The sequence below is a fragment of the Lampris incognitus genome, chromosome 12 (assembly GCF_029633865.1).
Source record: "Lampris incognitus isolate fLamInc1 chromosome 12, fLamInc1.hap2, whole genome shotgun sequence".
In the NCBI taxonomy this organism is placed as follows: domain Eukaryota; kingdom Metazoa; phylum Chordata; class Actinopteri; order Lampriformes; family Lampridae; genus Lampris; species Lampris incognitus.
In genome coordinates this window covers 32008282-32031512 of record NC_079222.1, presented here as the reverse complement: position 1 = coordinate 32031512, position 23231 = coordinate 32008282, and the positions used below count along the sequence as shown (strand labels likewise).

General features: G+C 45.2%; 1 protein-coding gene across 1 annotated transcript; it reads left to right on the top strand.

Moving 5' to 3' along the window:
* Positions 1 to 210: 210 nt before the first annotated feature.
* LOC130121615 (bromodomain-containing protein 2-like) lies at positions 211 to 23216 on the top strand. Its single transcript, XM_056290458.1, has 6 exons — positions 211 to 384; positions 7577 to 8074; positions 14421 to 14543; positions 20849 to 21070; positions 21179 to 21390; positions 22901 to 23216. The coding sequence occupies exons 1-6, from the start codon at positions 211 to 213 to the stop codon at positions 23214 to 23216; spliced, it is 1545 nt and encodes a 514-aa protein (XP_056146433.1).
* The last annotated feature ends 15 nt before the right edge of the window (positions 23217 to 23231 follow it).

Sequence of the window (23231 nt, the reverse complement as noted above, 5' to 3'; positions counted from 1 at the left end):
TGCCTATTAAATGGCAGTCTGACAACTTTTTTTCAGTGTAACCATACATGTTACTATGTCAGGAGTCTGCAAGTTGCCGAAACAGCTTTTATGGAATGTCAACTCTGTTTTACATTCACACATGTGCCTGACACGTAAAACTGAGGGAAGGTTTAAAGGCTGTGTGAATGGGGTTTATGACATAACTTTTGACGTCTGTTGTTCATTATTATGTCTCACAGCATCAAGAGCCCCCCAGTCCTGGCCATGTCCCAGTCACCTTACTCTCTTTCCTCGCCTGACATGACAGACTCCATGCTGGCGAATTCTCCCCAGGCGGTTCTCACCAAAAGTCTTCCTCCCACCAACCTTTTGGACCGTCCCCCGATGCAACCAACCACCAAGGTATATACCACCAAGGTCTCACTCTAATATATATATATATATATATATATATATCCATCCATTATCCGAACCGCTTATCCTGCACTCAGGGTCGTGGGGATGCTGGAGCCTATGCCAGCTGTCATTGGGCAGCAGGTGGGGAGACACCCTGTACAGGCCGCCAGGCCATCACACAGGGCCAACACACACACACACACACACACACACACACACACACACACACACACACACACACACATTCATACCTAGGGGCAATTTAGTGTGGCTGATTCACCTGACCTACATGTCTTTGGACTGTGGTGCATTGCTGTCAGCTTCTCACCCAGTAGAGCTGGCCGGATGGTGTTGAAGGTACTAGGGAAGTCAAAGAACATGACCCTTCACAGTGCTCGCTGGCCTATCCAGGTGGGCTTAGGTGCGATTAAGCAGGTAAATGATGGCATCCTCAACTCCCAGTCGGGGCTGGTAGACGAACTGGAGGGGGCCTAAGTGTGGTTTGACTGTGGGCCGAAGCTGCTCCAGGATAAGTCTTTCCAGGGTCTTCATAATGTGGGAGGTCAATGCTACCGGTCTGTAGTACTTGGAGTCACTGGGACACAGTGTTTTAGGCACAGAAATGAGGCAGGACATCTTCCACAGCATGGGGACCCTTTGAATTCTAAGGCTCATGCTGAAGACATGGTGAAGCACTCCACATAACAGGGTACACAGGCTTTGAGCACCCTGGGGCTAACACTATCTGGGCCTGCCTCCTTGCTTGTGTGAAGTCTCGTCAACTGTCTTCTGACATGGTCAACTGTGAGGCACACTTTAGGTGTTACAGGTAGTGGGGAAGTGTGTTTGGGGGGGGGTCGTCAGGTTGGAGAGGGCCATTAGTCCGGGAACCCATGGGGAGAGGGGGAGTAGGGCCCCCACTGGAGGATGGGCAGCTGTAAGGAGGTGGTGTGGGGCAGTGAAGTTGACGGTTGATGAAGGCAAGCAACAGATGAGACCGGGGGGGAAGGGGAGGGGGTCATTGTGTCAAATCTATTAAAGAGCACATTCATTAAGTTTGTTGGCCCTATCCAAGCTGCCCTCAGCTCCTCTGCTGCCAGTCGGGCTGAAACCCGTGATGGTCTTCATACCACTCCAGTCCTCTCTCATGTTGTTCTGGTGGAGTTTCTGCCCCAACTTCCTCCTGTAATTATCTATAGCCTCGCTGATTCTCACTTCAAGGTCCCCTTGGATTTTTCTCACCTCCTCCTTATTGCCAGTTTTAAAGGCCCTCTTCTTTGAATTCAGGATGGCTTTGATGTCCTTCGTTACCCATGGCTTGTTATTTGAATAACAATGGACAGTCTTTTCAGGGACAATGCAGTCCACACAGAAGTTTATGTAATATGTGACACATCCTGTAACCCCATTCAGGTCATTCCCAGAGAGAGAGCCTGCCAGTCTGTTACCTCAAAACAGACCTGAAGTTTCACACAGACCTCCCCTGACCATCTCCCACTCTTTTTGTGGTCACAAGTTGCCATTTCAGAAAAGGCACATAGAAGGGGTTCAGATATACTAGGTTGTGATCTGACCTACCCAGGGGAGGGGGGGAAGAAGAGATGTAAGCCTCTTTCACATTAGCATACATCAAGTCCAGTGTCCTTTCTTCTCTGGTTGTACAGTTCACATACTGGGTGAAGGTCGGGCAGGCTTTTCGCCACGGAGATGTGGTTGAAGTCACCCGAGATTATGATGAGGGCAATTGGGTGTTATGTCTGTAGATGAGCTATGGTGGTGTGAATGATCACATGCTGATGTCAGGTTGGCGGGGGGGGGGGGTGGCCTGAGTCCCACGGCTAACAGTTCAATGTAACAAATATGTTCCTTGATGGTAATGTGACCAGGATTACGCCATCTGTTGTTAAGAATAGCAACTCCTCCACCCTTTTACTCTTACCACTTCCTGAGCAATCCCTGTTGGCCCGACAGTTTGAAAGCTGTCGATGGAAACATTGTGGTCGGCGATGTCCTGGTGCAGTCATGTTTCAGTGAAACACATGAGGCTACACTCACCAAACTGTCTCTGATTCCTCACTAGTGCCATTAGCTCGTCCATCTTAGTAGCTAGCGATCTCACGTTGCCCATAACAAGAGGGGACATACAGCTTAAAACTCCTTCTCTCTCTCCGTGCATCTGCCTTCCGCTTTCTTGATTTATTTCCTTTACCCCGTCGTCCCCGAAAAGATCTCCCAACCATCCTCCTAAGCTCCTCAGGGATTTGGTGAGTTTGGTCCATAAAGCCAGCCGGTCGATCTGGGGGCGCTAGTGTATCTGGGGGCGCAAGTGCGCAGCAGGTGGAGTGAGATGTGCTTTTGGGAGCTCCTCTCCATTTGTCTTTTATTTGCTTAAACCTGCCGTCTTTCTGTCAAGTTTGCTCTCGAAATCCATCACAACTTGTTTGCTCATCTTTGTGTGACCTGGACTTACATAAAAAGCTTGAAAAATGCCGAAAAAAAAGCTAAAAACAAATAATCATCAGACAGCATGGCTGACGCGAGTGGAGCTGATAATGGCAGCTGCTCCCCACCAACAGGTGCAATGCTTAAACAGATGGTGGATGCCATTCTGAAAACCATTAACGACTGGTTTGACCAGTTCGAAGCAAAAGTCATATCTTTTCAGTCCTCACACAAGATTCTAGTGGCCTGAATGGATTCCATGGACGAGGCGGCTTCAGATCATGAGTCCCGTCTGATGGCTATGGAGGAAGCCATCCGCAAGCTACAGGCAGAAAAAACTTGCCTGCGAGCCAAAACTACCGACAGAGGGCTGCTCTCGCCGCAATAATATTAAAATTGTGGGTATTCCAGAAGGAGAAGAGAAGGGAAAACAGACAGAGTTTATAAGTGCACTTATCCTCAAACTGCTGGTTGAGACATACTTTCAAAAACCACTCATTATCGACCGTGCACATCCAACAGCCAAAGCCTGCCGAGGAAGCCAGGCCTCGCACACTCATCGCCAGGGTCCACCATTACCAGGAGAAGGCAATCTTGTCCAGAAAGGGCCAGTGTGGGTGAAGGGTTTTGTTCCAACCAAGCAATTACACACCTGTGTCTCCTAATCAAGTTCCTCAGCAAATACTCTACCAGTTGATTAGTAGGATCAGTTGTGTAACTGCTTGGTTGGAACAAAAACTACCCACACTGGCCCTTTCTGGGTAAGATGCCAACCCCTGCTTTAAATGCACAAAGTAAATCTCTGGCTACTTGTGCATACTTTACCATTTATCAAAATCAGATCATTTATATCATATATATCATTTACATCGTTTATGATAGATTATCAGTGTATTTTCTTGCCAGATTCGCTTGTGGCGCACGGAAAACAAAATTGACCAGACATCGAAACTATCGCTCTAGATCGTGAGGCGGTCCTGGCACTTCCTGTCTGAACAGCCCAATTAGTTAACATGGGCGCTGAAAGGAAGCAAGCAGTGTTTCATGGCACTTCCGTGTGCAGTGTGAATAAAACATAAAACGTTGGTGTCTGGCGAAGGAAAGTCACATCTTCGTTTCGTGTGGAGTTAAACTTTGGTGAACATTTACCGGCGAGTCTGCAGCCCAACAAAGATGTGAGAGTGGTTGACCCCCACCTAGCTGTAATTGTGGCTGTAGTTTTCTGAGTGAGCCAGGATGGAGGAAACTGTGATTGTTGCTGTCTATTAACATCAATTCATATTTTGCAGTATACAAATATAACTTGTACACTAATGTGCTTCCTCTGTATTTGTCCGTGAGACTATGATAACATGTACAAGTGAGACAATACTTATCTTTATCTGGACTTCAGTGTACATTTTCTCATCGCAAAAACGACTCATGTGTGAACGACAGACACTGAAACACTACCAACCAGCAAACAGATTTCTGTGTGCGTCACATTCTGCACTGCCCACATTCAGTACAAGAACATACGAATTTTGCCTCGACTGGCGATGGTCGTTCGCCTGTATTCACGCATGTGTGACTGTAGCGTTAAGGTTCGTTTTTACCTATTGCAAAGCGAAATGTACGAGCGACGCAAATACATCAAGTCAATGGTAGGTAGTGAAAGGGCGGAGTTAATTGCCGCGAAACTGCGAGCGTTGTCAACTCAAGCGACCATTTTGCCTGGTTAAAGCCAATAACCTTCAAGACTAGAAGCCACATCCCTTCACAAGCCACCCCTCTCTCACATCGATTCCTGTCTGTCTGCAATTAAAGTCTGGATGCAGCAAAACCTTCTCAAACTCAACAGTGACAAAACGGAACTCCTCTTCATTGGCTCCAAGTCCACTCTCAGCCAATTCAACAACCTTGCACTCACCATCTATGGCACTACTGTCTCCCCTTCCTCCCAGGCACACAACCTTGGTGTGAGCCTTGATCCCACCCTCTCCCTTAAGCCACATATCCGCCAAATGGTCAAATCCTCCTTCTACCACCTTCGCAACATTGCGAAAATAAGATCCTCACTCACACCCTGCTGCTGAGATACTGATCAATGCCTTCATCTCCTCCCACCTTGATTACTGCAACTCACTCCTCTATGGCATCAGTGCTAGCTCTATCAAGAGACTCCAATTGGTCCAGAACGCATCCACCCGATTTTTAACTTTCACCAAACCCTGGCATCACATCACCCCAGTCCTAAAAGACGTCCACTGGCTACCCATCTCCCACCGGATCAATTACAAAATCCTGGTTCTTACTTATAAAGCCCTTCACAAACTGGCTCCCCCATACCTCACCGATCTCCTCTCCTCTCTCTCAACCCTCTCGGTCCCTCAGATCCACCTCAGCCTCCCTTCTCTCTACCCCCAGGTCCAACCTCCGCGGCTTTGGTGACCGAGCCTTCTCCAGGGCAGCTTCCAGGTTCTGGAACTCACTCCCCCAAAGCATTAGAGGTTTTTTCGTATATTGAAGAGTGTGAAGTGAGCAGTGACATTTACAACTCGGTCATAACATGGGCAATCTGTCCTTTTTAGTTATCCATACAATAAATATCAGAGTAAATAACCCGACACACTCACAAAAAATGTTCACCTGAATAATACACAATGACCATGGCAACCTCTCTCAACGTATGCAATGTTCACCACAAATTAATTAGAAAAAATATGGTAGTGAAATGTATTCCAGAAAGAACACATTCTCGGTTTACCTCCTACCTTCTCCTGCTGTTGTCATATGGTGTGTTTACCTTGTTGACCAGTTGAAAACCCTACCGATATTAAAAACCTCGAAGTAGAAATTTACTGAGAGAGCAGAGTTCACGAGTTCTGTACACGACTGGGCATGTCCTGATCACGAGCTCACGAGTTCCATTTCAAGGCAAGTTAAAACTACGCTAGTGAGCTAACAAATTAATAACAAGTTAGCCAAATATAGTAGATTAATTTTATTCGTGTGACGATATATGGTAGCAGTACAGCAAACTGCCATCACAGACCCGATGATAACCAGAACACCGTAATATATAATGTTCCCCTATGGAAATAACTGAATTAAATATGTTATATACTGTCGCGAATTAAGGAGAGGCAGCCAGGAAACCGCCATAGCCGGGCCGCGAACTCGTATCTCCTGCACCGCGGGCGACAACGTTAACCAGTCGACTAAAGGGTCCGACTTATCCACGTTACACTAGCCCTCTCCTCCGGGAAGCGCGTCCCCGCGCTTCAGCATATCAACTCCCTCACGCCTCTAAATTAATACAAGACAGCATAATAGGATAATCCTATGTATTTGTTAAATATGATCCAGAAATGTCTCACTTCGGTAATAACATTAAGAGCCAAGCATGGTGAGACTTTTAGGTTGTGCCGGTCGCCAACATACCCCCCCCCCGAATTCGTTACAATACAAACTTATATTTAAGTGTTGCTTTATTTTATTGTTGTCGACCACAGCCACGCCGTACACACCGTTATTAAGCTCGACTCACAGGTCCTCTCTAGTCCCGACCCACTTGACCTGACAACAGTGTACTATTCCCCAGAACTGGAAAACCTCTCCCCCTACTATATACAACGAACACTTATATCCCCCCTGGTGAATCTGAACACACTAAAATACGAAACATAGTTCAACAACATAAATAAAACGTTCAATACACGTGTAATAGTGTTTATTTATATTTTTACATTTAACATACGTCATTTGGCTCCTATTGCTGAGCTGAGCCAAATGATCTGGCTCACTCAAAAGAGCCGGAGTTCCCGTCTTCTATTAGGTCTGGCAAAATAGCAGCGCTGGTGTACGTCATCAAAGCTAAGCTAACTTAAGCACTGGATTCAGCTAAGTTCGTAAAATGGCGAGACTGTGGTATGTTTTTATGGTTGTGTTATAGAGTTCGGGGAACTTGTTCTTCGATCACTCTAGCTCCCCTGTTTGCATGCGTCGCTTCTTGCTACGTCACATACAGCTATTATCTCATTAGTTGCACTTTGAAAGGTCTGCAGCAACCAAGGTCAAAGTTGAAATAATTTGTACTTTGAGCGCAGCGCTCGGTGGCAATTTCGAGCAGTCCGCCACGCCAAGGGTAGGAAAACAATGGCACAGCCAGCACAGAGCGGTTTTATCGCTGATCATTTGTGAGCGCCTTAACAGTCCAGCGTAGGGCAGAATAGGAGCGACAACAGCTCTCCGTGCGCCAACAGGCATGAGGGAAAGCGCAAAGTTAATTCATTGTAACAAAACATTCAATAGAGTCTTAGAAAAATAAAACATCTGCAGATAGAAACAGATGAAATTGGGGGAGTTAACAGATAATTAGAATATTACAATTAAATTAAGTTCTCTTTCAAATCAAACATCCCAAGATAGGAGTGGAAAGTATTGTTCTTGCAACTGCATTTATAACTTTTTTTTTTTTGCTCGAACATCGCTTAACCATGTCGTGATATGCTACTTCAGTACACTTTAGCAACAAATATTACTGGGATCACTCCAGAAAATTGCAGAACAACATTTAATATCCAGCAATTCACATTTATAGACACTGCCGCTGACTGTCCCTGTACAAAATTGGCCACAATTTCGAACATTGACCATAAACAACCCAGTCATATAGCTGGATAGATGGCCTGCATTTATATAGCACTTTTCGATTGTGTCACTAGTCTGTCAAAATATGTGTTAAAACTATATCAAATGTCTCTTTTTTCTGTAGAAGAAAGGAGTGAAGCGAGAGGCAAACACCACCAAACGCTCCATCATGGGCTTGCCAGTGGGCATGTCAAGGGGGCCTTGCATGGTAGGCCTGCGGAAGGGAGGCCACGGGGGCCAAGTCCACGATTCCTCACCACTCACCCTCTCCTCACCAGGGGCCATGAGTATGGAAACTCCCCCAGGCATGTGTCAAGTCATGGGCCCCGCGGAACCAGTGCAGCTTCAGTCCATAATGTCTGGCACCCAATGCAGAGTAGGCAGCGGCCAATCCATTAAATTCCCAAAGAAGGACTTACCGGATTCTGTCCAGCTCCAACCATCACACAAAGGCCAACTGAGCCCACAGCTTAGGTATTGTAGTGGACTGCTTACAAAAATGTTCTCCAAGAAATATGCGGCATACGCCTGGCCTTTCTATAAGCCTGTGGATGCAATGGCACTTGGCCTCCAAGATTATCATGATATCATCAAGCACCCCATGGACCTTAGCACCATCAAGGTACGTTTTGGTATACTACCGAGAGTTGAAATTACTTTTGGGAAACAATTTTCGAAATATTTCTTGTATTATATTTTTCTTTCATCTTTATTTAGTTCAGATAAGTCTGTTAAGCTAATATCCTACTTGAAGACAAAAAAGCATTAAAGACTGGATGAAAATTGTCTTCCATTAGAGATATTTTATATTTTTCATGACTTAAGCTGCTACAAGGAGTTTTTCCATGCACTGGACAACATTTTTCAAACGTTTTGCTTCCTGGAAAAAAATAGTGATTATGATATATGTCAAGCTGAACACAAAAATAATTTGAGATTTGCTCTATCGGGTAGGAATTTGGAGAAACATTAAAATAGTTTTTATTGAATTTAACATGTTTAATTGCACAATGATGCTGACACATTTTGTTCAACTGAGCTTAAAATGTTTTGCAGCCGGTTTTCGTTTGTACTCAGCATCTGGTGCCTTTCGTGTCAGTAGTGTCCACCAATAGTCATCCAGCATTGATGGACTCCAGTTGCCCTGATACGTCTTTTCCATTGTCGCAATGTTCTGGTGAAACATTTCACCATGTTCATCACTGACTGCACGAAGATCAGCAGGGATAAAGTCAAAGTGTGAATGCAGAAAATTAATGTTCAATGACATATTGCACTCCATGGTTTTGTATGCTTTAAGCATGTTGTCAAGCAGCTCAATGTAGTTTGGTGCTCTGTAGTTGCCAACAAAATTCTCAACCACATCCTTAAATGCCTTCCATGCCATTTTCTCTGGCCCCACTAGCAGATCTTCTAACTCCGTCATTGATGACCTGTCTGATTTGTGGACCAACAAAAATGTCTTCCTTAATCTTGACATCAGTTATTCTTGGAAATATCGGTCTCAAATACCGAAATCCATCGCCTTCTTTGTTCATTGCTTTCACAAAATGTTTTCATCAATCCGAGTTTTATATGAAGAGGGTGCAGAAATATTTTTGTTGGGGTAACAAGTGGTTTATACGCCACACTTTTCTGCCCTGGAACACAACGCTTACGGAGCGGCCAGTTCTTTTTTAATGTAATGTGACTATTTAGCACGGCTATCCCATTCACAAAGGAAATAACAGTACTTTGTATATCCGAGCTGCATTCCTAGTAGCAGTGCCAATACTTTTAGATCTTCATAGATGTTCCAGTCATGTTCGTGTTTTAACAACAGTTCTGTGTTATTGTAGGTTTCTTTCATGTGTAGCCAATGTCCATTGAAGGGTGGACATTGCCATTGTGTAACAGGACAGCTTTCAGGCTTAACTTTGACGAATCTATAGAAAGACACCATAATTGTGAGTCATGCACACAACCCAAAGCCATGACCGATACATCAATGTCAGTGCAGAAACAGAAGTTGTCAACCTGCGTAAAGAAGTTTGTCAAATGTTCTTGACGGCTCCGAAAGACAGATATTTTTGTACCTGGTGACAGCGAACCCCATCCTTGCAATTGAGAACCAAGTAGTTCTGCTTTAACTTTTGATAAAGCTACGTCCCCGACCAGTTCATTTAACTCTGACTATTGTGGCGATAGGAGTTAATACTAATATTTATACCAATACTTACCACCTGAGGGCAGTAGCCACAAACGTACCTACCTGTAAGCTATAACAGTATTGTCTTAAGTAGTCTGTATGATTCCGGCAGAAGAAGACCACACGATTCTTGATGCACATGTTAGCTAAGTTGTCACAGTACTTTAATAAATAGTTGTAATTGTTGAACCCAAGTTTCTTCATTTATAATAAGAAACATTACTTGGTGTCAGGAGTGGTCCAGAGACAGCCCTCATGGAAAGTTTGAAGCTGCCTGATGCTGTGAATTGGACTGGAAATGTGGACTACGAGTGGCGGACGTTCAAACAGCGATTCATGCTGTACCTGCAAGCCCTCGGAGTAGATGACAAACCGGACGCACGGAAGATTGCACTGCTACTTACCGTCGCGGGACCGCAAGCATTGGAGGTACACAACACATTTGTTTACACCGACGCAGCTGATAAGGACACGTTCGTCGAAGTTGTTAAGAAGTTTGATGAACAATGCTCGCCTAAGAAAAACAAGACATTCGAACGGTACGTGTTTCGAATGCACACGCAGCAAAATGTTGAGAGCATTAACATTTTTTTGACGGACTTGAAATTGAAAGCTAAGACGTGCAATTTTGGAGAGCTGCATGATTCAATGATCCGGGATCCAGTTTGGCATTAATGACAAGAAAGTGAGAGAGAGATTACTACGAGAAACGGACCTTACCTTAGCTGGAGCTGTGAGGATATGCCATGCTAATGAGGTAGCCCTGCAACATGCTAGAACGTTCGCCTTGGCGTGAAGGAACGTGAAAAAGACATCGCAGCGATGGCCACTGTGCCTGCACGGGCACAGAAACAGAACATTATGGCAGTCAAAACAGCAAAAGGGCTTAGAGACGTTTAATTGTAAAAGATGTGGCACTCGACATGCACCAAAACAATGCCCAGCTTATGCAAAATCTGTAACAAACGTAAAGGACGGAATCACTACATGAAACTGCTTTTCCAAGGGGAAACAAAGCCGAGGTGAACATGTGCATACAGTGGAAGAAACTGATCTCTGTGATTAATTCTTCATGGGAATGATAGCGCAGGAAGATATCACGCCTAAAGGGACTGAACAGTCAAGTGTGAACAGAATTGAGCAGGACAAATGGACTGTTCCATTGCATATAAACGGAGCTGTAATTTCTCTCAAGCTGGACACAGGAGCAAAGGCTAACTTGATGAATGAGCTCAACATCAAAGCCATGAAGGTAAAGCCACGCATTCGTCCAAATTCTATTCCACTCAAAGCTTACAATGGACAGCTCATCAACACCAAAGGCACATGCAGACTCAAGGTGAGAGTTAAAAACACACACACACACACACACACACACACACACACACACAACCTCATGTTTGTTGTAGTTCCAGAGGGACACGACTCACTGCTAGGTGACAAGGCATGTGGAAATCTAGGCTTAGTCAAGAGGGTGTACTGCATCAATGTCAATGCACAGAACAGTGTAGAGTCAATAGTGGATCAGTATCCAGACAGCTTCAAAGGATTTGGTGTCTTACCATTCACCTATAAGATACAGCTAAAAGATGATGCACAGCCAGTCGTCCATGCTCCCAGGCGGGTTCCAATGCCTCTACGAGACAAGCTGAAACAAGAACTCGACCGAATGACATCACTGGGAGTCATAAAAAAGGTGGACGAGCCTACAGAGTGGGTGAATTTGATGGTGTGTGTCAAGAAACAGAACGGCCAACATAAAGAGGGAACATTACCAAATTCCAACCAGAGAGGAAATAAGTGAGATGGCTGGTGCAAAGTTCTTCAGCAAGCTAGATGCATCCCAGGGCTTTTGGCAGATAAAGCTACATGAGGATAGCACAAAGTACTGTACATTCAATACACCGTTTGGCTACTACTCTTTCCAAAGGCTGCCTTTTGGAATCTCCTTTGCTCCCTTAGTGTTCCACAGGACCATGCAGCACATCATAGAAGGTATTGACGGGGTACGTGTGTATGTGGGTGACATCGTGCTATAGGGATCCACACTGGAGCAGCACAATGAGAGGCTCATCAAAGTGCTCCAAAGAATCCAGAAGTATGGACTAAAGCTGAACAGAGCAAAATATTTGGTGTGAACGAAATCACCTTTCTGGGGGACAAGCTGTCAGAAACAGGAGTGGAGCCAGACAAGCGCAAGGTGACAGCAATACTGGAGATGTTCTGGCTCGAGGATAATAAAGGTGTGTTGAGAGTGCTGGGAATGTTCAATTTAATTGGCAAATTCATACCAAACCTGTCCTCAAAAACTGTGCACCTGAGAGAGCTGTTGCACGACAGAACTGAGTTCAAGTGGACTGAAGATCATGAAAAGGAATGGACATGACTGAAAACCACTCTCACAACAGAACCAGTGCTGACGTTCTTCGACCCATCCAAAAAGATAAAGATATCCACTGCTGCATCGAAAAATGGGATTGGAGCAGTGTTACTACAGGCCGATGGAGAACAATGGAGGCCAGTTGCCTACGCGACAAGAACAATGTCCATGGCTGAATGCATGTATATGGCTTTGAAATATTCCAGTTATGTCTATGGCTTACCAACATTCGTGGCAGAGACAGACCACAAGCTGTTAATAGCCGTCATTAAGAAAAACCTCAGCGTGATGTCACTGCGAATTCAAAGACTGATGATGAAGCTACAACGCTATAATTTTGAACTGATCTACACACCGGGTAAGCACATTGTGCTCACTGATGCTCTGTCCAGGGCGACGACACAGAGTGGAGCACGCAGCGGGAGCTCCATCTGGGGACACCTTATGACAGCTGCCATAGTTAGCCATCATAGTGTTATTGATACCGTTATTGACTTATATTATGAAAACGTATTAATTACTCAATAAATACATGTATGGTGTTTTATTCAGTTCTTCTAGTTCTAGTTATTATTTAACGCTGAATCGATTAGCAACAGGTCATCATACATTTCGAGTCAACCCGAGAGGCAATAAAATATCGTAGCGCTTACTACAATATTTTATTTTGCCATGGTTTCATAGTTGAATTTGAGTGTTGGTGGTGATGTCAAACAATATGATCATCGCTTCGGCTGTGTGCCGTGTTGGTGTGACGTGTTACATAGCAACGAGTTCTCAGCACATCATTGGCTTGTCTGAGCACAGAGCTGTCTGGGGACGGAGCTCTCCATACGGAGCTGCTGCAGCTGGAGTGTACTGGGATAACCAGGAATAAAGGGTTAAACATCTGGATCAGTGTCGTTCTCCACATCTGGTTCATGCATTGTGGCATCTTCATCTGTCTCATCTAGGCTCCATGTATGTGGTGGCTTCGGTACTGCCAAACAGTCATCATGTGGCACTGGTGTCATGGCTGAAGTCAGACTGGGGTAGATCGCCTATTTTTTTGTAGAGAAGCCAGATACATCAGTCAGACAGAAGTAACAGTCCGCCACGTGATCCTTCTGTTCACGCCATATCATTTGGACTGCAAATGGCATTGACTACCAAGTACCTCTGACCCAAGCTCCCAGGTTGACTACACGTTGCACAACAAATGTGAGGAGTCCACGGTTTCTCTTGGTCACCAGTGTTACATTCGAAGTAGAGCTGATAGGCTTTCTTAATAAGTGCAGTCATGGTGCGTCTTTGACCCTTAAGTGTATACTCGCCACAGATGTAACAGAATGTATCGCAGCTGTTGCAACATTGACGAGACATTTCTGCTGTATTAAATCCATCCATCCATCCATCCATTGTCTTAACCGCTTATCCTGCTCTCAGGGTCGCGGGGATGCTGGAGCCTATTCCAGCAGTCACTGGACGGCAGGCGGAGAGACACTCTGGATAGGCCGCCAGGCCATCACAGGGCTGTATTAAATCTTCCTCAAGACAATAAATCCTATTGTTAAGTATACTCACGATGCTATTGTCTGAATAAAATGTGCATCAACATGCGTCCAAACAGCATCTGTAAATGTGAGCAGCTTTTATAGCCTGTCTGCCAGCATCTTACTTGACTAAGTATGCCCAGGCATGCCTAAGACACCATTTGCATAGCACCTACACAGAGTGCATGCCCAGGCATGCTTGGACCAAAACAGCTTGCTTTTTTGGCAGTATACTAGTACCCTTAAAATATGACAGGAAATCACAAAAATAGGTGATATCTACAAAACGGCACGTGATAGGAAATTTTTAAGGCGATTTTCGTGATCAGCAGACCAAAATCCTTAATATACACCCAAAAGTGTTCAGGAAGCAAAATCTTCGTTGTCTGGTGAATTAATTTTGATACCTCTATATGACCAACATAATCAAATGTCTGTCAGAAGATTAGATGTTTCAATATAATGATTTCAAAGTTTGTCTCTGGGTCAGATTCCCTGTGAAATTTTCGAAAATTGATTTACAGTACACAAACAGGATACATAGCCTCAATTAGAGATACATTACCTCATGGCTCTATATCTTATAAACAGCTGTATTTCCAAAACACCACTACATTTCTCACTCTGTTCTTCAAATGCACCCAGAGAGGAAAAAGATCTTTGAGACAATGAAGTTGGTCTTCCATGCAACAGTACTGCTATTGTCCACAGGGGGACGCAAAGATAACAAAATTCTAAAACTAGCATCTTTAAAGATTGTTATTAAAGAAAAAAAAAGAGCATTAAATGTTAAAACTATTCTGGAAAATGCAGCTATTCAAAGTCATTTTTTTCTTATAAAAGGCCTCATGGTTGCTCCTTTACTCAGAGGAAGATGGACCGTCGCGAGTACCGGGAAGCCCAGCAGTTTGCTGCTGACATTAGACTGATGTTCTCCAACTGCTACAAGTACAACCTGCCTGATTATGTTTCCATGGCCAATAAGCTGCAGGTTAGCCCAGAAATTGGTTTGTTTTTTAAGTTTGGGTCATACAGTGCCTTGCAAAAGTATTAAACCCCCTTGACAATAATCACTAATTTCTGGATTATAAATAGATACTCACACATCTGTTCCTGAACAATATTACTGTTGTGAACCCATAAACTCTAACAGCAAGTTCCTAAAGCCAAAATAAGTTATGTTTTGCTGACTTTTTTTTTCTCAATAAATTAAAAACTAAAATATAGTGCTTGCATAAGTATTCAACCTCCACATATCAACTGTAGAGTACCATTAACAGCCATGATTCTCTTGGGGTAAGTATGTACAAGCTTTGCACATTCTTCCGGGGTAATTTTTGGGAGGAGTTCGGTGAGGCTATGGAAGAGAACTTTCGGTTGGCCTCAAGGAAGTTCTGGCAAACCAACCGGCGACTCATGAAGGGGAAGCAGGGCTTGACTCAGGCTGTGTTCAGCCAGGGAGGGGAACTGTTGACCCAGACTGGAGATGTTGTTGAGCGGTGGAAAGAAAATTTTGAGGAGCTCCTGAACCCGGCTAACACGTCCTCAGTGGAGGGGGTAGAGTCTGCAGACTCAGGGGAGGTCCCACCCATATCCCTGGCGGAGGTCTCTGAGGTAGTTAAGCTCCTCGGTGGCAAGGCGCCGGGTGTGGACGAGATTTGCCCTGAGATGCTGAAGGTACTGGACAATGTTGGGCTGTGTTGGTTGACACGCCTCTTCAGTGTTGCGTGGAGGTTGGGGACAGTACCTGTGGACTGGCAGACTGGGGTGGTGGTTCCCATATTCAAAAAGGGGGACCGGAGGGTGTGCTCCAGTTATCGAGGCATCACATTGCTCAGCCTCCCTGGGAAAGTCTACTCTAGGGTGCTCAAAAGGAGCACCGTGTACCCTGGGGCACTTGCTGCAAGCCATCCGGTCCTTGTATAACCAAAGTGAGAGCTGTGTCGGCATTCTCGGCAAAAAGTTAAACCCGTTTTCAGTGGGTGTCGGACTCCGCCAAGGTTGTCCCTTATCTCCGATTCCGTTTGTGATATTCATGGACAGGATCTCAAGGCGCAGCCTAGGTGAGAAGTGTGTCTGTTTTGGGAACCTCAGAATTACATCTCTGCTCTTCGCAGATGATGTGGTTTTGTTGGCTTCATCAGAATGTAACCATCAGCGCACAATGGGGCAGTTTGCAGCTGAGTGTGAAATGGCTGGGAATAGAGTCAGCACCTCCAAGTCTGAGGCCATGGTACTCTACCGGAAAATGGTGGATTGCTCCCTCCGGGTTGTTGATGAGTTGTTGCCTCAAGTGAAGGAGTTCAGGTATCTCGGGGTCTTGTTCACGAGTGAGGGTAGGATGGAGCAGGAGACTGACAGGCGGATTGGTGCTGCATCAGCAGTAATGCGGACATTGTACTGGACCATTGTGGTGAAGAAGGAGCTGAGCCGGAAGGCAAAGCTCTCAATTTATCAGTCAATCATCGTTCCAACCCTCACCTGTGGTCATGAGCTTTGGGTAGTGACCGAAAGGGTGAGATCGCGGATACAAGCAGCTGAAATTAGTTTCCTCCATAAGGTGGCTGGGCTCAGCCTTAGGAGCTCAGACATCCGGAGTGAGCTTGGAGTAGAGCCGCTGCTCCTTTGCTTCGAAAGGAGCCAGTTGAGGTGATTCGGGCAACTGATTAGGATGCCTCCTGGGCGCCTTCCTTTGGAGGGTTTACCGGGCACCGCCAACTGGGAGGAGACCCTGGGGTAGACCCAGAACTCCCTGGAGGGACTACATGTCCAATCTGGCCTGGGAATGCCTTTGAATCCCCCAGGAGGAGCTGGACAGCGTTGCTGGGGAGAGGGATGTCTGGAGTGCCTACTTAGCTTGCTGCCACTGAGACTCAACCCTGGAGAAGCGGCTGATGATTAATGAAAAAATGAATGAATAATTTTTGCCCATTCTTTGTGGCAGGATCTGTACAGGTCTTGCAGGTTGGTGCCGCTGGACTGCGATTAACAGTCTGTGCCACAGATTTTCAATGGAGCTGAGGTCCAGACTTTGACATGGCCATTCCAAAACGTTCACGTTTTTGTTGCTGAGCCTTGTGCTTAGGATCGTTGTCCTGCTGGTAGGTGAAGCTTCTCCCAAGCTTCGGTTTTATGGCAGATTGCAACAGGCTTTCTTCCAATATTTCCCTGCATTTGTATTTACTGCCATTGTTATACTTTGAGGATGGTCGGAAGTGTGAATGGGAAGAATGGACCAGCAGGCAGGAGTTGATGTTCAGAATTTAAAAAAAAAAGAAGTTATTCAGATCGGCCACAAAAAAACATTTCAAACACTTTATGTTCTGCAGAAGAAAAAAAATCGTGGAAAATTCCTCTCAATCTACAAAACACAACATCTCCATTGTCCTGGAGAGGGAAAAACACGGACCAACAATTTGACGTCTTCACACACCTTTTATACCCTGTCACCTGCTATCTGTGGCCAATCAGGAAGGGCCTCTGTAATGAATACGAATTTGACACAGGTGGCATCAATCGTCCCTCAACTGGTGCTCCTTTGTACTAAAGCCATTTCAGAGGAGCAGTGCACTTCTTAAAGGTCAGGCAGGCCAGAGAATTAAAGTTCCCCTATAGAAGAAATATGGATGAGTGAAGACTAAGAGCAAGTGAGTAAGCATGTCACAAACATTACCCGATACATGAATGTTGAGCAGATGAGAGAAAGGAATGTGCACCTTCCTCTCAGCATACATAACATATTTTGGAAATGGAGGGAGGAGGATCCATGACATTTCTCACCCCCTCCCCATTTGGCTCACACATCTCATGTAACCTGGATAAATAGTCTGCAGTAAGGTTTTTGTTACCCGAACAGTGCTCATTGGTGAACTGGTATGGCTGGAGGGCGAGACACCACCGCAGGATCCAGGCATTTTGATGTTGCATTGAGTGCATCCATTTTAGGGCTCGATGGTCAGTCTGCAGGTGGAATTCCCTTCCCAGGAGATGGTAGCGCAGAGAGTCAACTGCCCACTTAATGCCCAGACCCTTTCTCAACAGTAGAATATTTCTTCTCTCGATCAAAAAGTTTTCTATGCAGGAACAAGATGGGCCTCTCCTAATCTGGTTCTCCCTGTGCCAACACAGCCCCCAGTCCAACATTTGATGCATGCACTTGCACCACAAACTTTGTGAAGTCTTGACTTTGTAACACAGGAAGTTGACAGATGAACAATTCAAGGATTTAAAAGCCTGCTCACACTTGTCTAGCCTTTGCAGTCTGGATGTACAAGATTTTTTTGTGAGATCAGTTAATGGGGCTGCCAATGTAGCGCAATGGGGAATGAACCTTCTATACCGCCCAATTAGTACCAGGAATGACCTCAGTTGCTCCTTGGTTTCAGGTTTTGGGATCATCTCCACAGCCTTCACCTTCTCCACCTGTAGTTTGATCTGCCCCCTCCCGATCAGATAGCCCAGGTATCTCACCTCCTCTTGAGCCCAAGTACACTTCCTTTCATTGATGGTCAGGCCAGCATTTTGGATTTTCCCCAGGACAGTTTTGAGGTGCTCCAGGTAGTCCTCCCAATCCTCACTGTAGATAACGACATCATCCAGATAGGCGGGTGCAAATCTGGAACAGACCTGCAGAACAATGTCTATTAAGCTTTGGAAAGTTGCAGGTGCTCCATGCAATCCAAAAGGTAAAACAGTGTACTGGAACAGACCTAACCCTGGAATCTGGAAGGCAGTGTATTCCTTACAAGCAGGGTCCAGAGGTACTTGCCAGTAGCCTTTACATAGGTCTAATGTGGTGATGTACTTGGCCTTGCCTAACCTCTCCAGCAACTCATCAATACCAGGCATTGGATATTAATCAAAACATGAAACACTGTTGAGTTTTCGCATGTCTTAACAGATCCGTAGCTGAGCAGAGTCCTTCTTGGGTACCAAGACAATAGGGTTAGATCACTCACTGGTAGATGGTTCAATGACTCCCATGTCTAGCATTTCTTGCACCTTCTGCTTCAGTGGTTCCACCAGCCTCTCTGGAATCTTCTAGGGTGTCAAACGTACCAGTTTATTCTCTTTGAGAACAATCGTGTGGCTTATAAAATCAGTTCCACCAGGTGTGTCTTGAAATGCTGCAGAAAAATAATGTTTTACCTCAGTCAACTGCATGCGTTGTTCTGGATTCAGGTGCTCAGACTTGGGAGCGGCCAGGTGTTGAAAGAGGATAGTGTAGACTAGGCCGAACTTCTGATATCCAGTCTTGTGAAGGTTCTGATACAATCTGGTTTTTCAGCAGCCTGATTTGTTCAAACAACTTTTCTTCATTACGTTTAGAGTGGCGCATGAAGGCCCTCATCTCTTCCATGAAACTAATGTTAGCAGATTGTGCCCTTGGGGTACTCACTGTAACCATTTTTGGTCGAACCACTGGTTCTTCGTGGATTGGTTCAGTGGCGCCTGGGGAACAACTGTTAGGTGAGTCTTGATAGGAGCCCATGGCCGCTTTAAGTGGAGGCTCAAACTCTGGGCTCCCCTTAGCCCTGTCACTTTCTTGGCTCTCCTGTGGAACCAGGTTTTGCCTGGTAACCCGGCCTCGTGCGTGCCCCACGCTCTTCATCTGGTCTCTTTCACTGGTTTCCACTTCACTAAGCCGTACCATCCAACCACTGTCACCAAATGTTATACTTTGAGGATGGTCGTTACTGTGAATGGGAAGGATGGACCAGCAGGCAGGAGTTTATGTTCAGAATTTAAAAAAAAAAATATATATATATATATATATTCAGATCGGCCACAAAGAAAAACATTTCAAACACTTTTATCTTCTGCAGAAAAAAATCGTGGAAAATTCTTCTCGATCTACAAAACACTGAACCTCTCCATTGCCCTGGAGAGTGAAAAACAGACCAATAGTTTGCCGTCTTAACACATCTTTTATATCCTGTCACCTGCTATCTGTGGCCAATCAGGGAGGGCCTCTGTAACGAATACCAGTTTGACACAGGTGGCATCAATCGTCCTTCAATTGGTGCTCATTTGTACTTAGGCCATTTCAGAGGGGCAGTGCACTTCTTAAAGGTCAGGCAGGCCAGAGAATTAAAGTTCTCCTATAGAAGAAATCTGGATGAGTGAAGACTAAGAGCAAGTGAGCAAGCATGTCACAAACATTACCAAATACATGAATACTGAGCAGATGAGCGAGAGGAATGTGCACCTTACTCTCAGCATGCATAATATATATTGGAAATGAACAAGGTTCCCAGTGTCTGCAGATAAAAAGCAAACCCATAGCATTATGCTGCTGCCGCCATGCTTCACCGAAGGGAGGGTGTTTTTTAGGGCATGAGTCGTGTTAGGTTTGCGCCACACAACATAACGCTTTGAGTTTTGGCCAAAATGCTCAACTTTCTTCTCATCTGACCATACAACCTTTACCCACATCCTAACTGGGTCTCTCCAACATGCTTTTATATGCATAGGTTTTTTTTGGGGTTTTTTTTTTAGCAACCGTTTCTTTCTTGCCACCCTCCCATACAGGCCAGATCTATGGAGAGCCTGTGATATGGTTGAGTCATGCACATTTACTCCAGTTTCAGCCACTGACATCTGGAGCTCCTTCATAGTGATTGCAGGATCATCTGTGGCTTTTCTCGTCAGCTTTTATCTTGCTCGGACACTTAGCTTTTAGGGACGGCCTGTCCTACAAAGCATCTGGGTGGTGTGATGCAGCTTCCACTTTTTGATAATGGATCCAACAGTGTTCCATGGGACATCCAAACACTTGGATATTATTTTGTATTCCTTTCCCGCCTTCTGCATTGTAATCACTTTGTCTCTTACTTCAGTATTCTGCTCCTTTGTCTTCATTTTCACAGAATGCTTTTATACCCATAAACGAGACCGTTACTTTAACATCTTACAGGTGCACATCAATTATGTGCAATTGTGTTTACCTGAGTTTGTTTTAGGAATAATTTGTCATTTTTGTAAACTTGGAGCTTTCAGAGCACAAGGTGTTGAATACTTATACAAGCACTATATTTTAGTTTTTAATTTATTGATAAAAAGTCAGCAAAACCTCACTTATTTTGGCTTTGGGAACACGCTGTTGGAGCATATGGGTTCACAAAAATAATAGTTCAGGAACAGATGTGTGAGTATCTTTTCTAATCCAGAAATCAGTGATGACTGTCAAGGGAGTTGAATACTTTTGCAAGGCACTGTACCTCTCATGACATAGCCTTAATCTGTTCCTGAAGCATGCTGCTGTTAAGACAATCTCCCCCACATTCTATCTTAAAGGGTGTGTTTGAGTACCGTTTTGCTAATATGCCGGATGAGCCCCACATGGAGCACCCAGGTATGTCTATGCGTGGCTATCCTTCGGCCTCCTCTTCCTCCTCCTCGGAGAGTGAATCCAGCAGTGAGAGTGAAGAGAGTGAGAGCAGCCCCAGTTCAGACAGTGAAGAGGAGCAAGTGCACCGTTTGTCTGAGTTACAAGACCAGGTGTGCACAGAGTTTGGAGTTATTTGCACACCCGTTTCCACACTGTTCCTCCTCCTCGCTCACTACTCCCCTTCTGTGTACAGAAAACAATATATCTGCACTTCTTTCTGTTTTCCATTCTTGCAGCTGCGAGCCATACAAGAACAGCTGGCCTCCCTCTCACAGGATGTCATTGTCAAGCCAAAAAAGAAGAAGCTCGAAAAGCATAATCGAGGGGTCAAAGGACGAGCCGAACTGGAGGAATGGAAGATTTCAGGCAAGTTGCTGAAGAGCAAGTCTGCCAGAGGTGGCCCCCAGAGCAAGAGGGGCCCAGGGAAGGAGAGTAACAAGACTAGCAAGTGAGTAATTGCTTAAAGGGACCACAACTTTCAACATTATCTCTACTGATATGTTGTTGGGATTACTGTCCATTAGCAGCCATTATAATAAGCAGTCTTAGGGCATTCCGGGTGGCGTGGCGGTCTCCTCTGTTGCCTGCCAACACGGGGATCTCCGGTTCCAATCCCCGTGTTACCTCCGGCTTGGTCGGGCGTCCCTACAGACACAATTGGCGACGTCTGCGGGTGGGAAGCTGGATGTGGGTATGTGTCCTGGTCGCACTAGCGCCTCCTCTGGTTGGTCAGGGCGCCTGTTTGGGGGGGGGGAGGCTGGGGGGAATAGCGTGATCCTCTCATGCACTACGGCCTCTTGTGAAAACTCCTCACTGCTCACTCCAAATGTATTGGAGGAGGCATGTGGTAGTCTGTAGCCCTCCGCGGATCAGCAGAGGGGGTGGAGCAGTGACCGGGACGGCTCAGAAGAGGGGGGTAATTGGCCCGATACAACTGGGGAGAAAAAGGCGGAAAAAAAAATCACAAAAAAAACAAAAACAAATCAAAACTAAGCAGTCTTCTGTGTCTCTCTGAAAAATAATTGAAGAAACAAAAATTGTGTCTGTTGGTGACATAAAAAGGACCAATATGGTCCTTTTAATAGTAATGACAGAGCAAATCAAAAGCCCATGACTATAATTTCACATTTGCTTCTTAGAATATTAGTGGCAAGAAATCAAATATTGGTGCTTTGTGAAGAAGTAACGTCAATTTCAAAATTTGCTCCCTCTTTTTCAGAGCTATAGGAAACTGCTAGCTGGGTATTGTGTAATACCAACACGACCTTCACAACTCAAACTGTAAACTTGTTTTTTGTACATGTTGTGAACTTTTGAGAGTTTACTTCCAAGTTCAACTTGTGAAGCACGTACTCCTCACGAATTAAAGTTACTTCATACTTGAAGTACTTTGTAGCTTGATAACACATAACAGCAATATTGTTCATTGACATATTTTCTATGAAGCCAAACTGGACCAACTATTTGTATATAGACTGCTACTACTACTTTCGGCTGCTCCCCTTAGGGGTCGCCACAGCGAATCATCCGTTTCCACTTCTTCTTGTCTTCTGCATCTTCCTCTGTCACACCAGCCACCTGCATGTCCTCCCTCACCACATCCATACACCTCCTCTTTGACCTTCCTCTTTTCCTCTTCCCTGGCAGCTCCATATTCAGCATCCTTCTCCCAATATACCCAGCATCTCTCCTCCAGACATGTCCAAGCCATCTCAATCTTGCCTCGCTTGCTTTGTCTCCAAACCGTCCAACTTGATCGGTCCCTCTAATATAATCATTCCTAATCCTGTCCTTCTTCGTCACTCCCAGTGAAAATCTTAGCATCTTCAACTCTGCCACCTCCAGTTCCACCTCCTGTCTTTTCGTCAGTACCACTGTTTGTTTTGTTTTGTTTTTTTGTGTGTAGACTAAGTCCTCTAATTTTCTCTCCCATCCTGACCATACCTCTGCTTCCAAAGGACTGCAAATAAAGTAATCTTTGCCCCACCGGCTGCCTCCATTCTGCCCCACTACAACTCCGAGCAAGAGAAAGAGATGTCGTACGACGAGACGCGCCAGCTGGGCCTGGACATCAGTAAGCTGCCGGTAGGGAAGCTGTTACGCATAGTCCTCATCATCGAGTCAAGAGAGCTGTTCCCAAGGGACACTGAACCCAGAGACATCGAGATCGACTTGAGGACACTCAAACCGTCTACACTGAAGGAGCTCAAGTACTACGTCATGACCTGTCTGGGGAAGAAGACCTACAAACATTATGGTGAGCAAGGAGGCTGATGTATGGTGGACAGA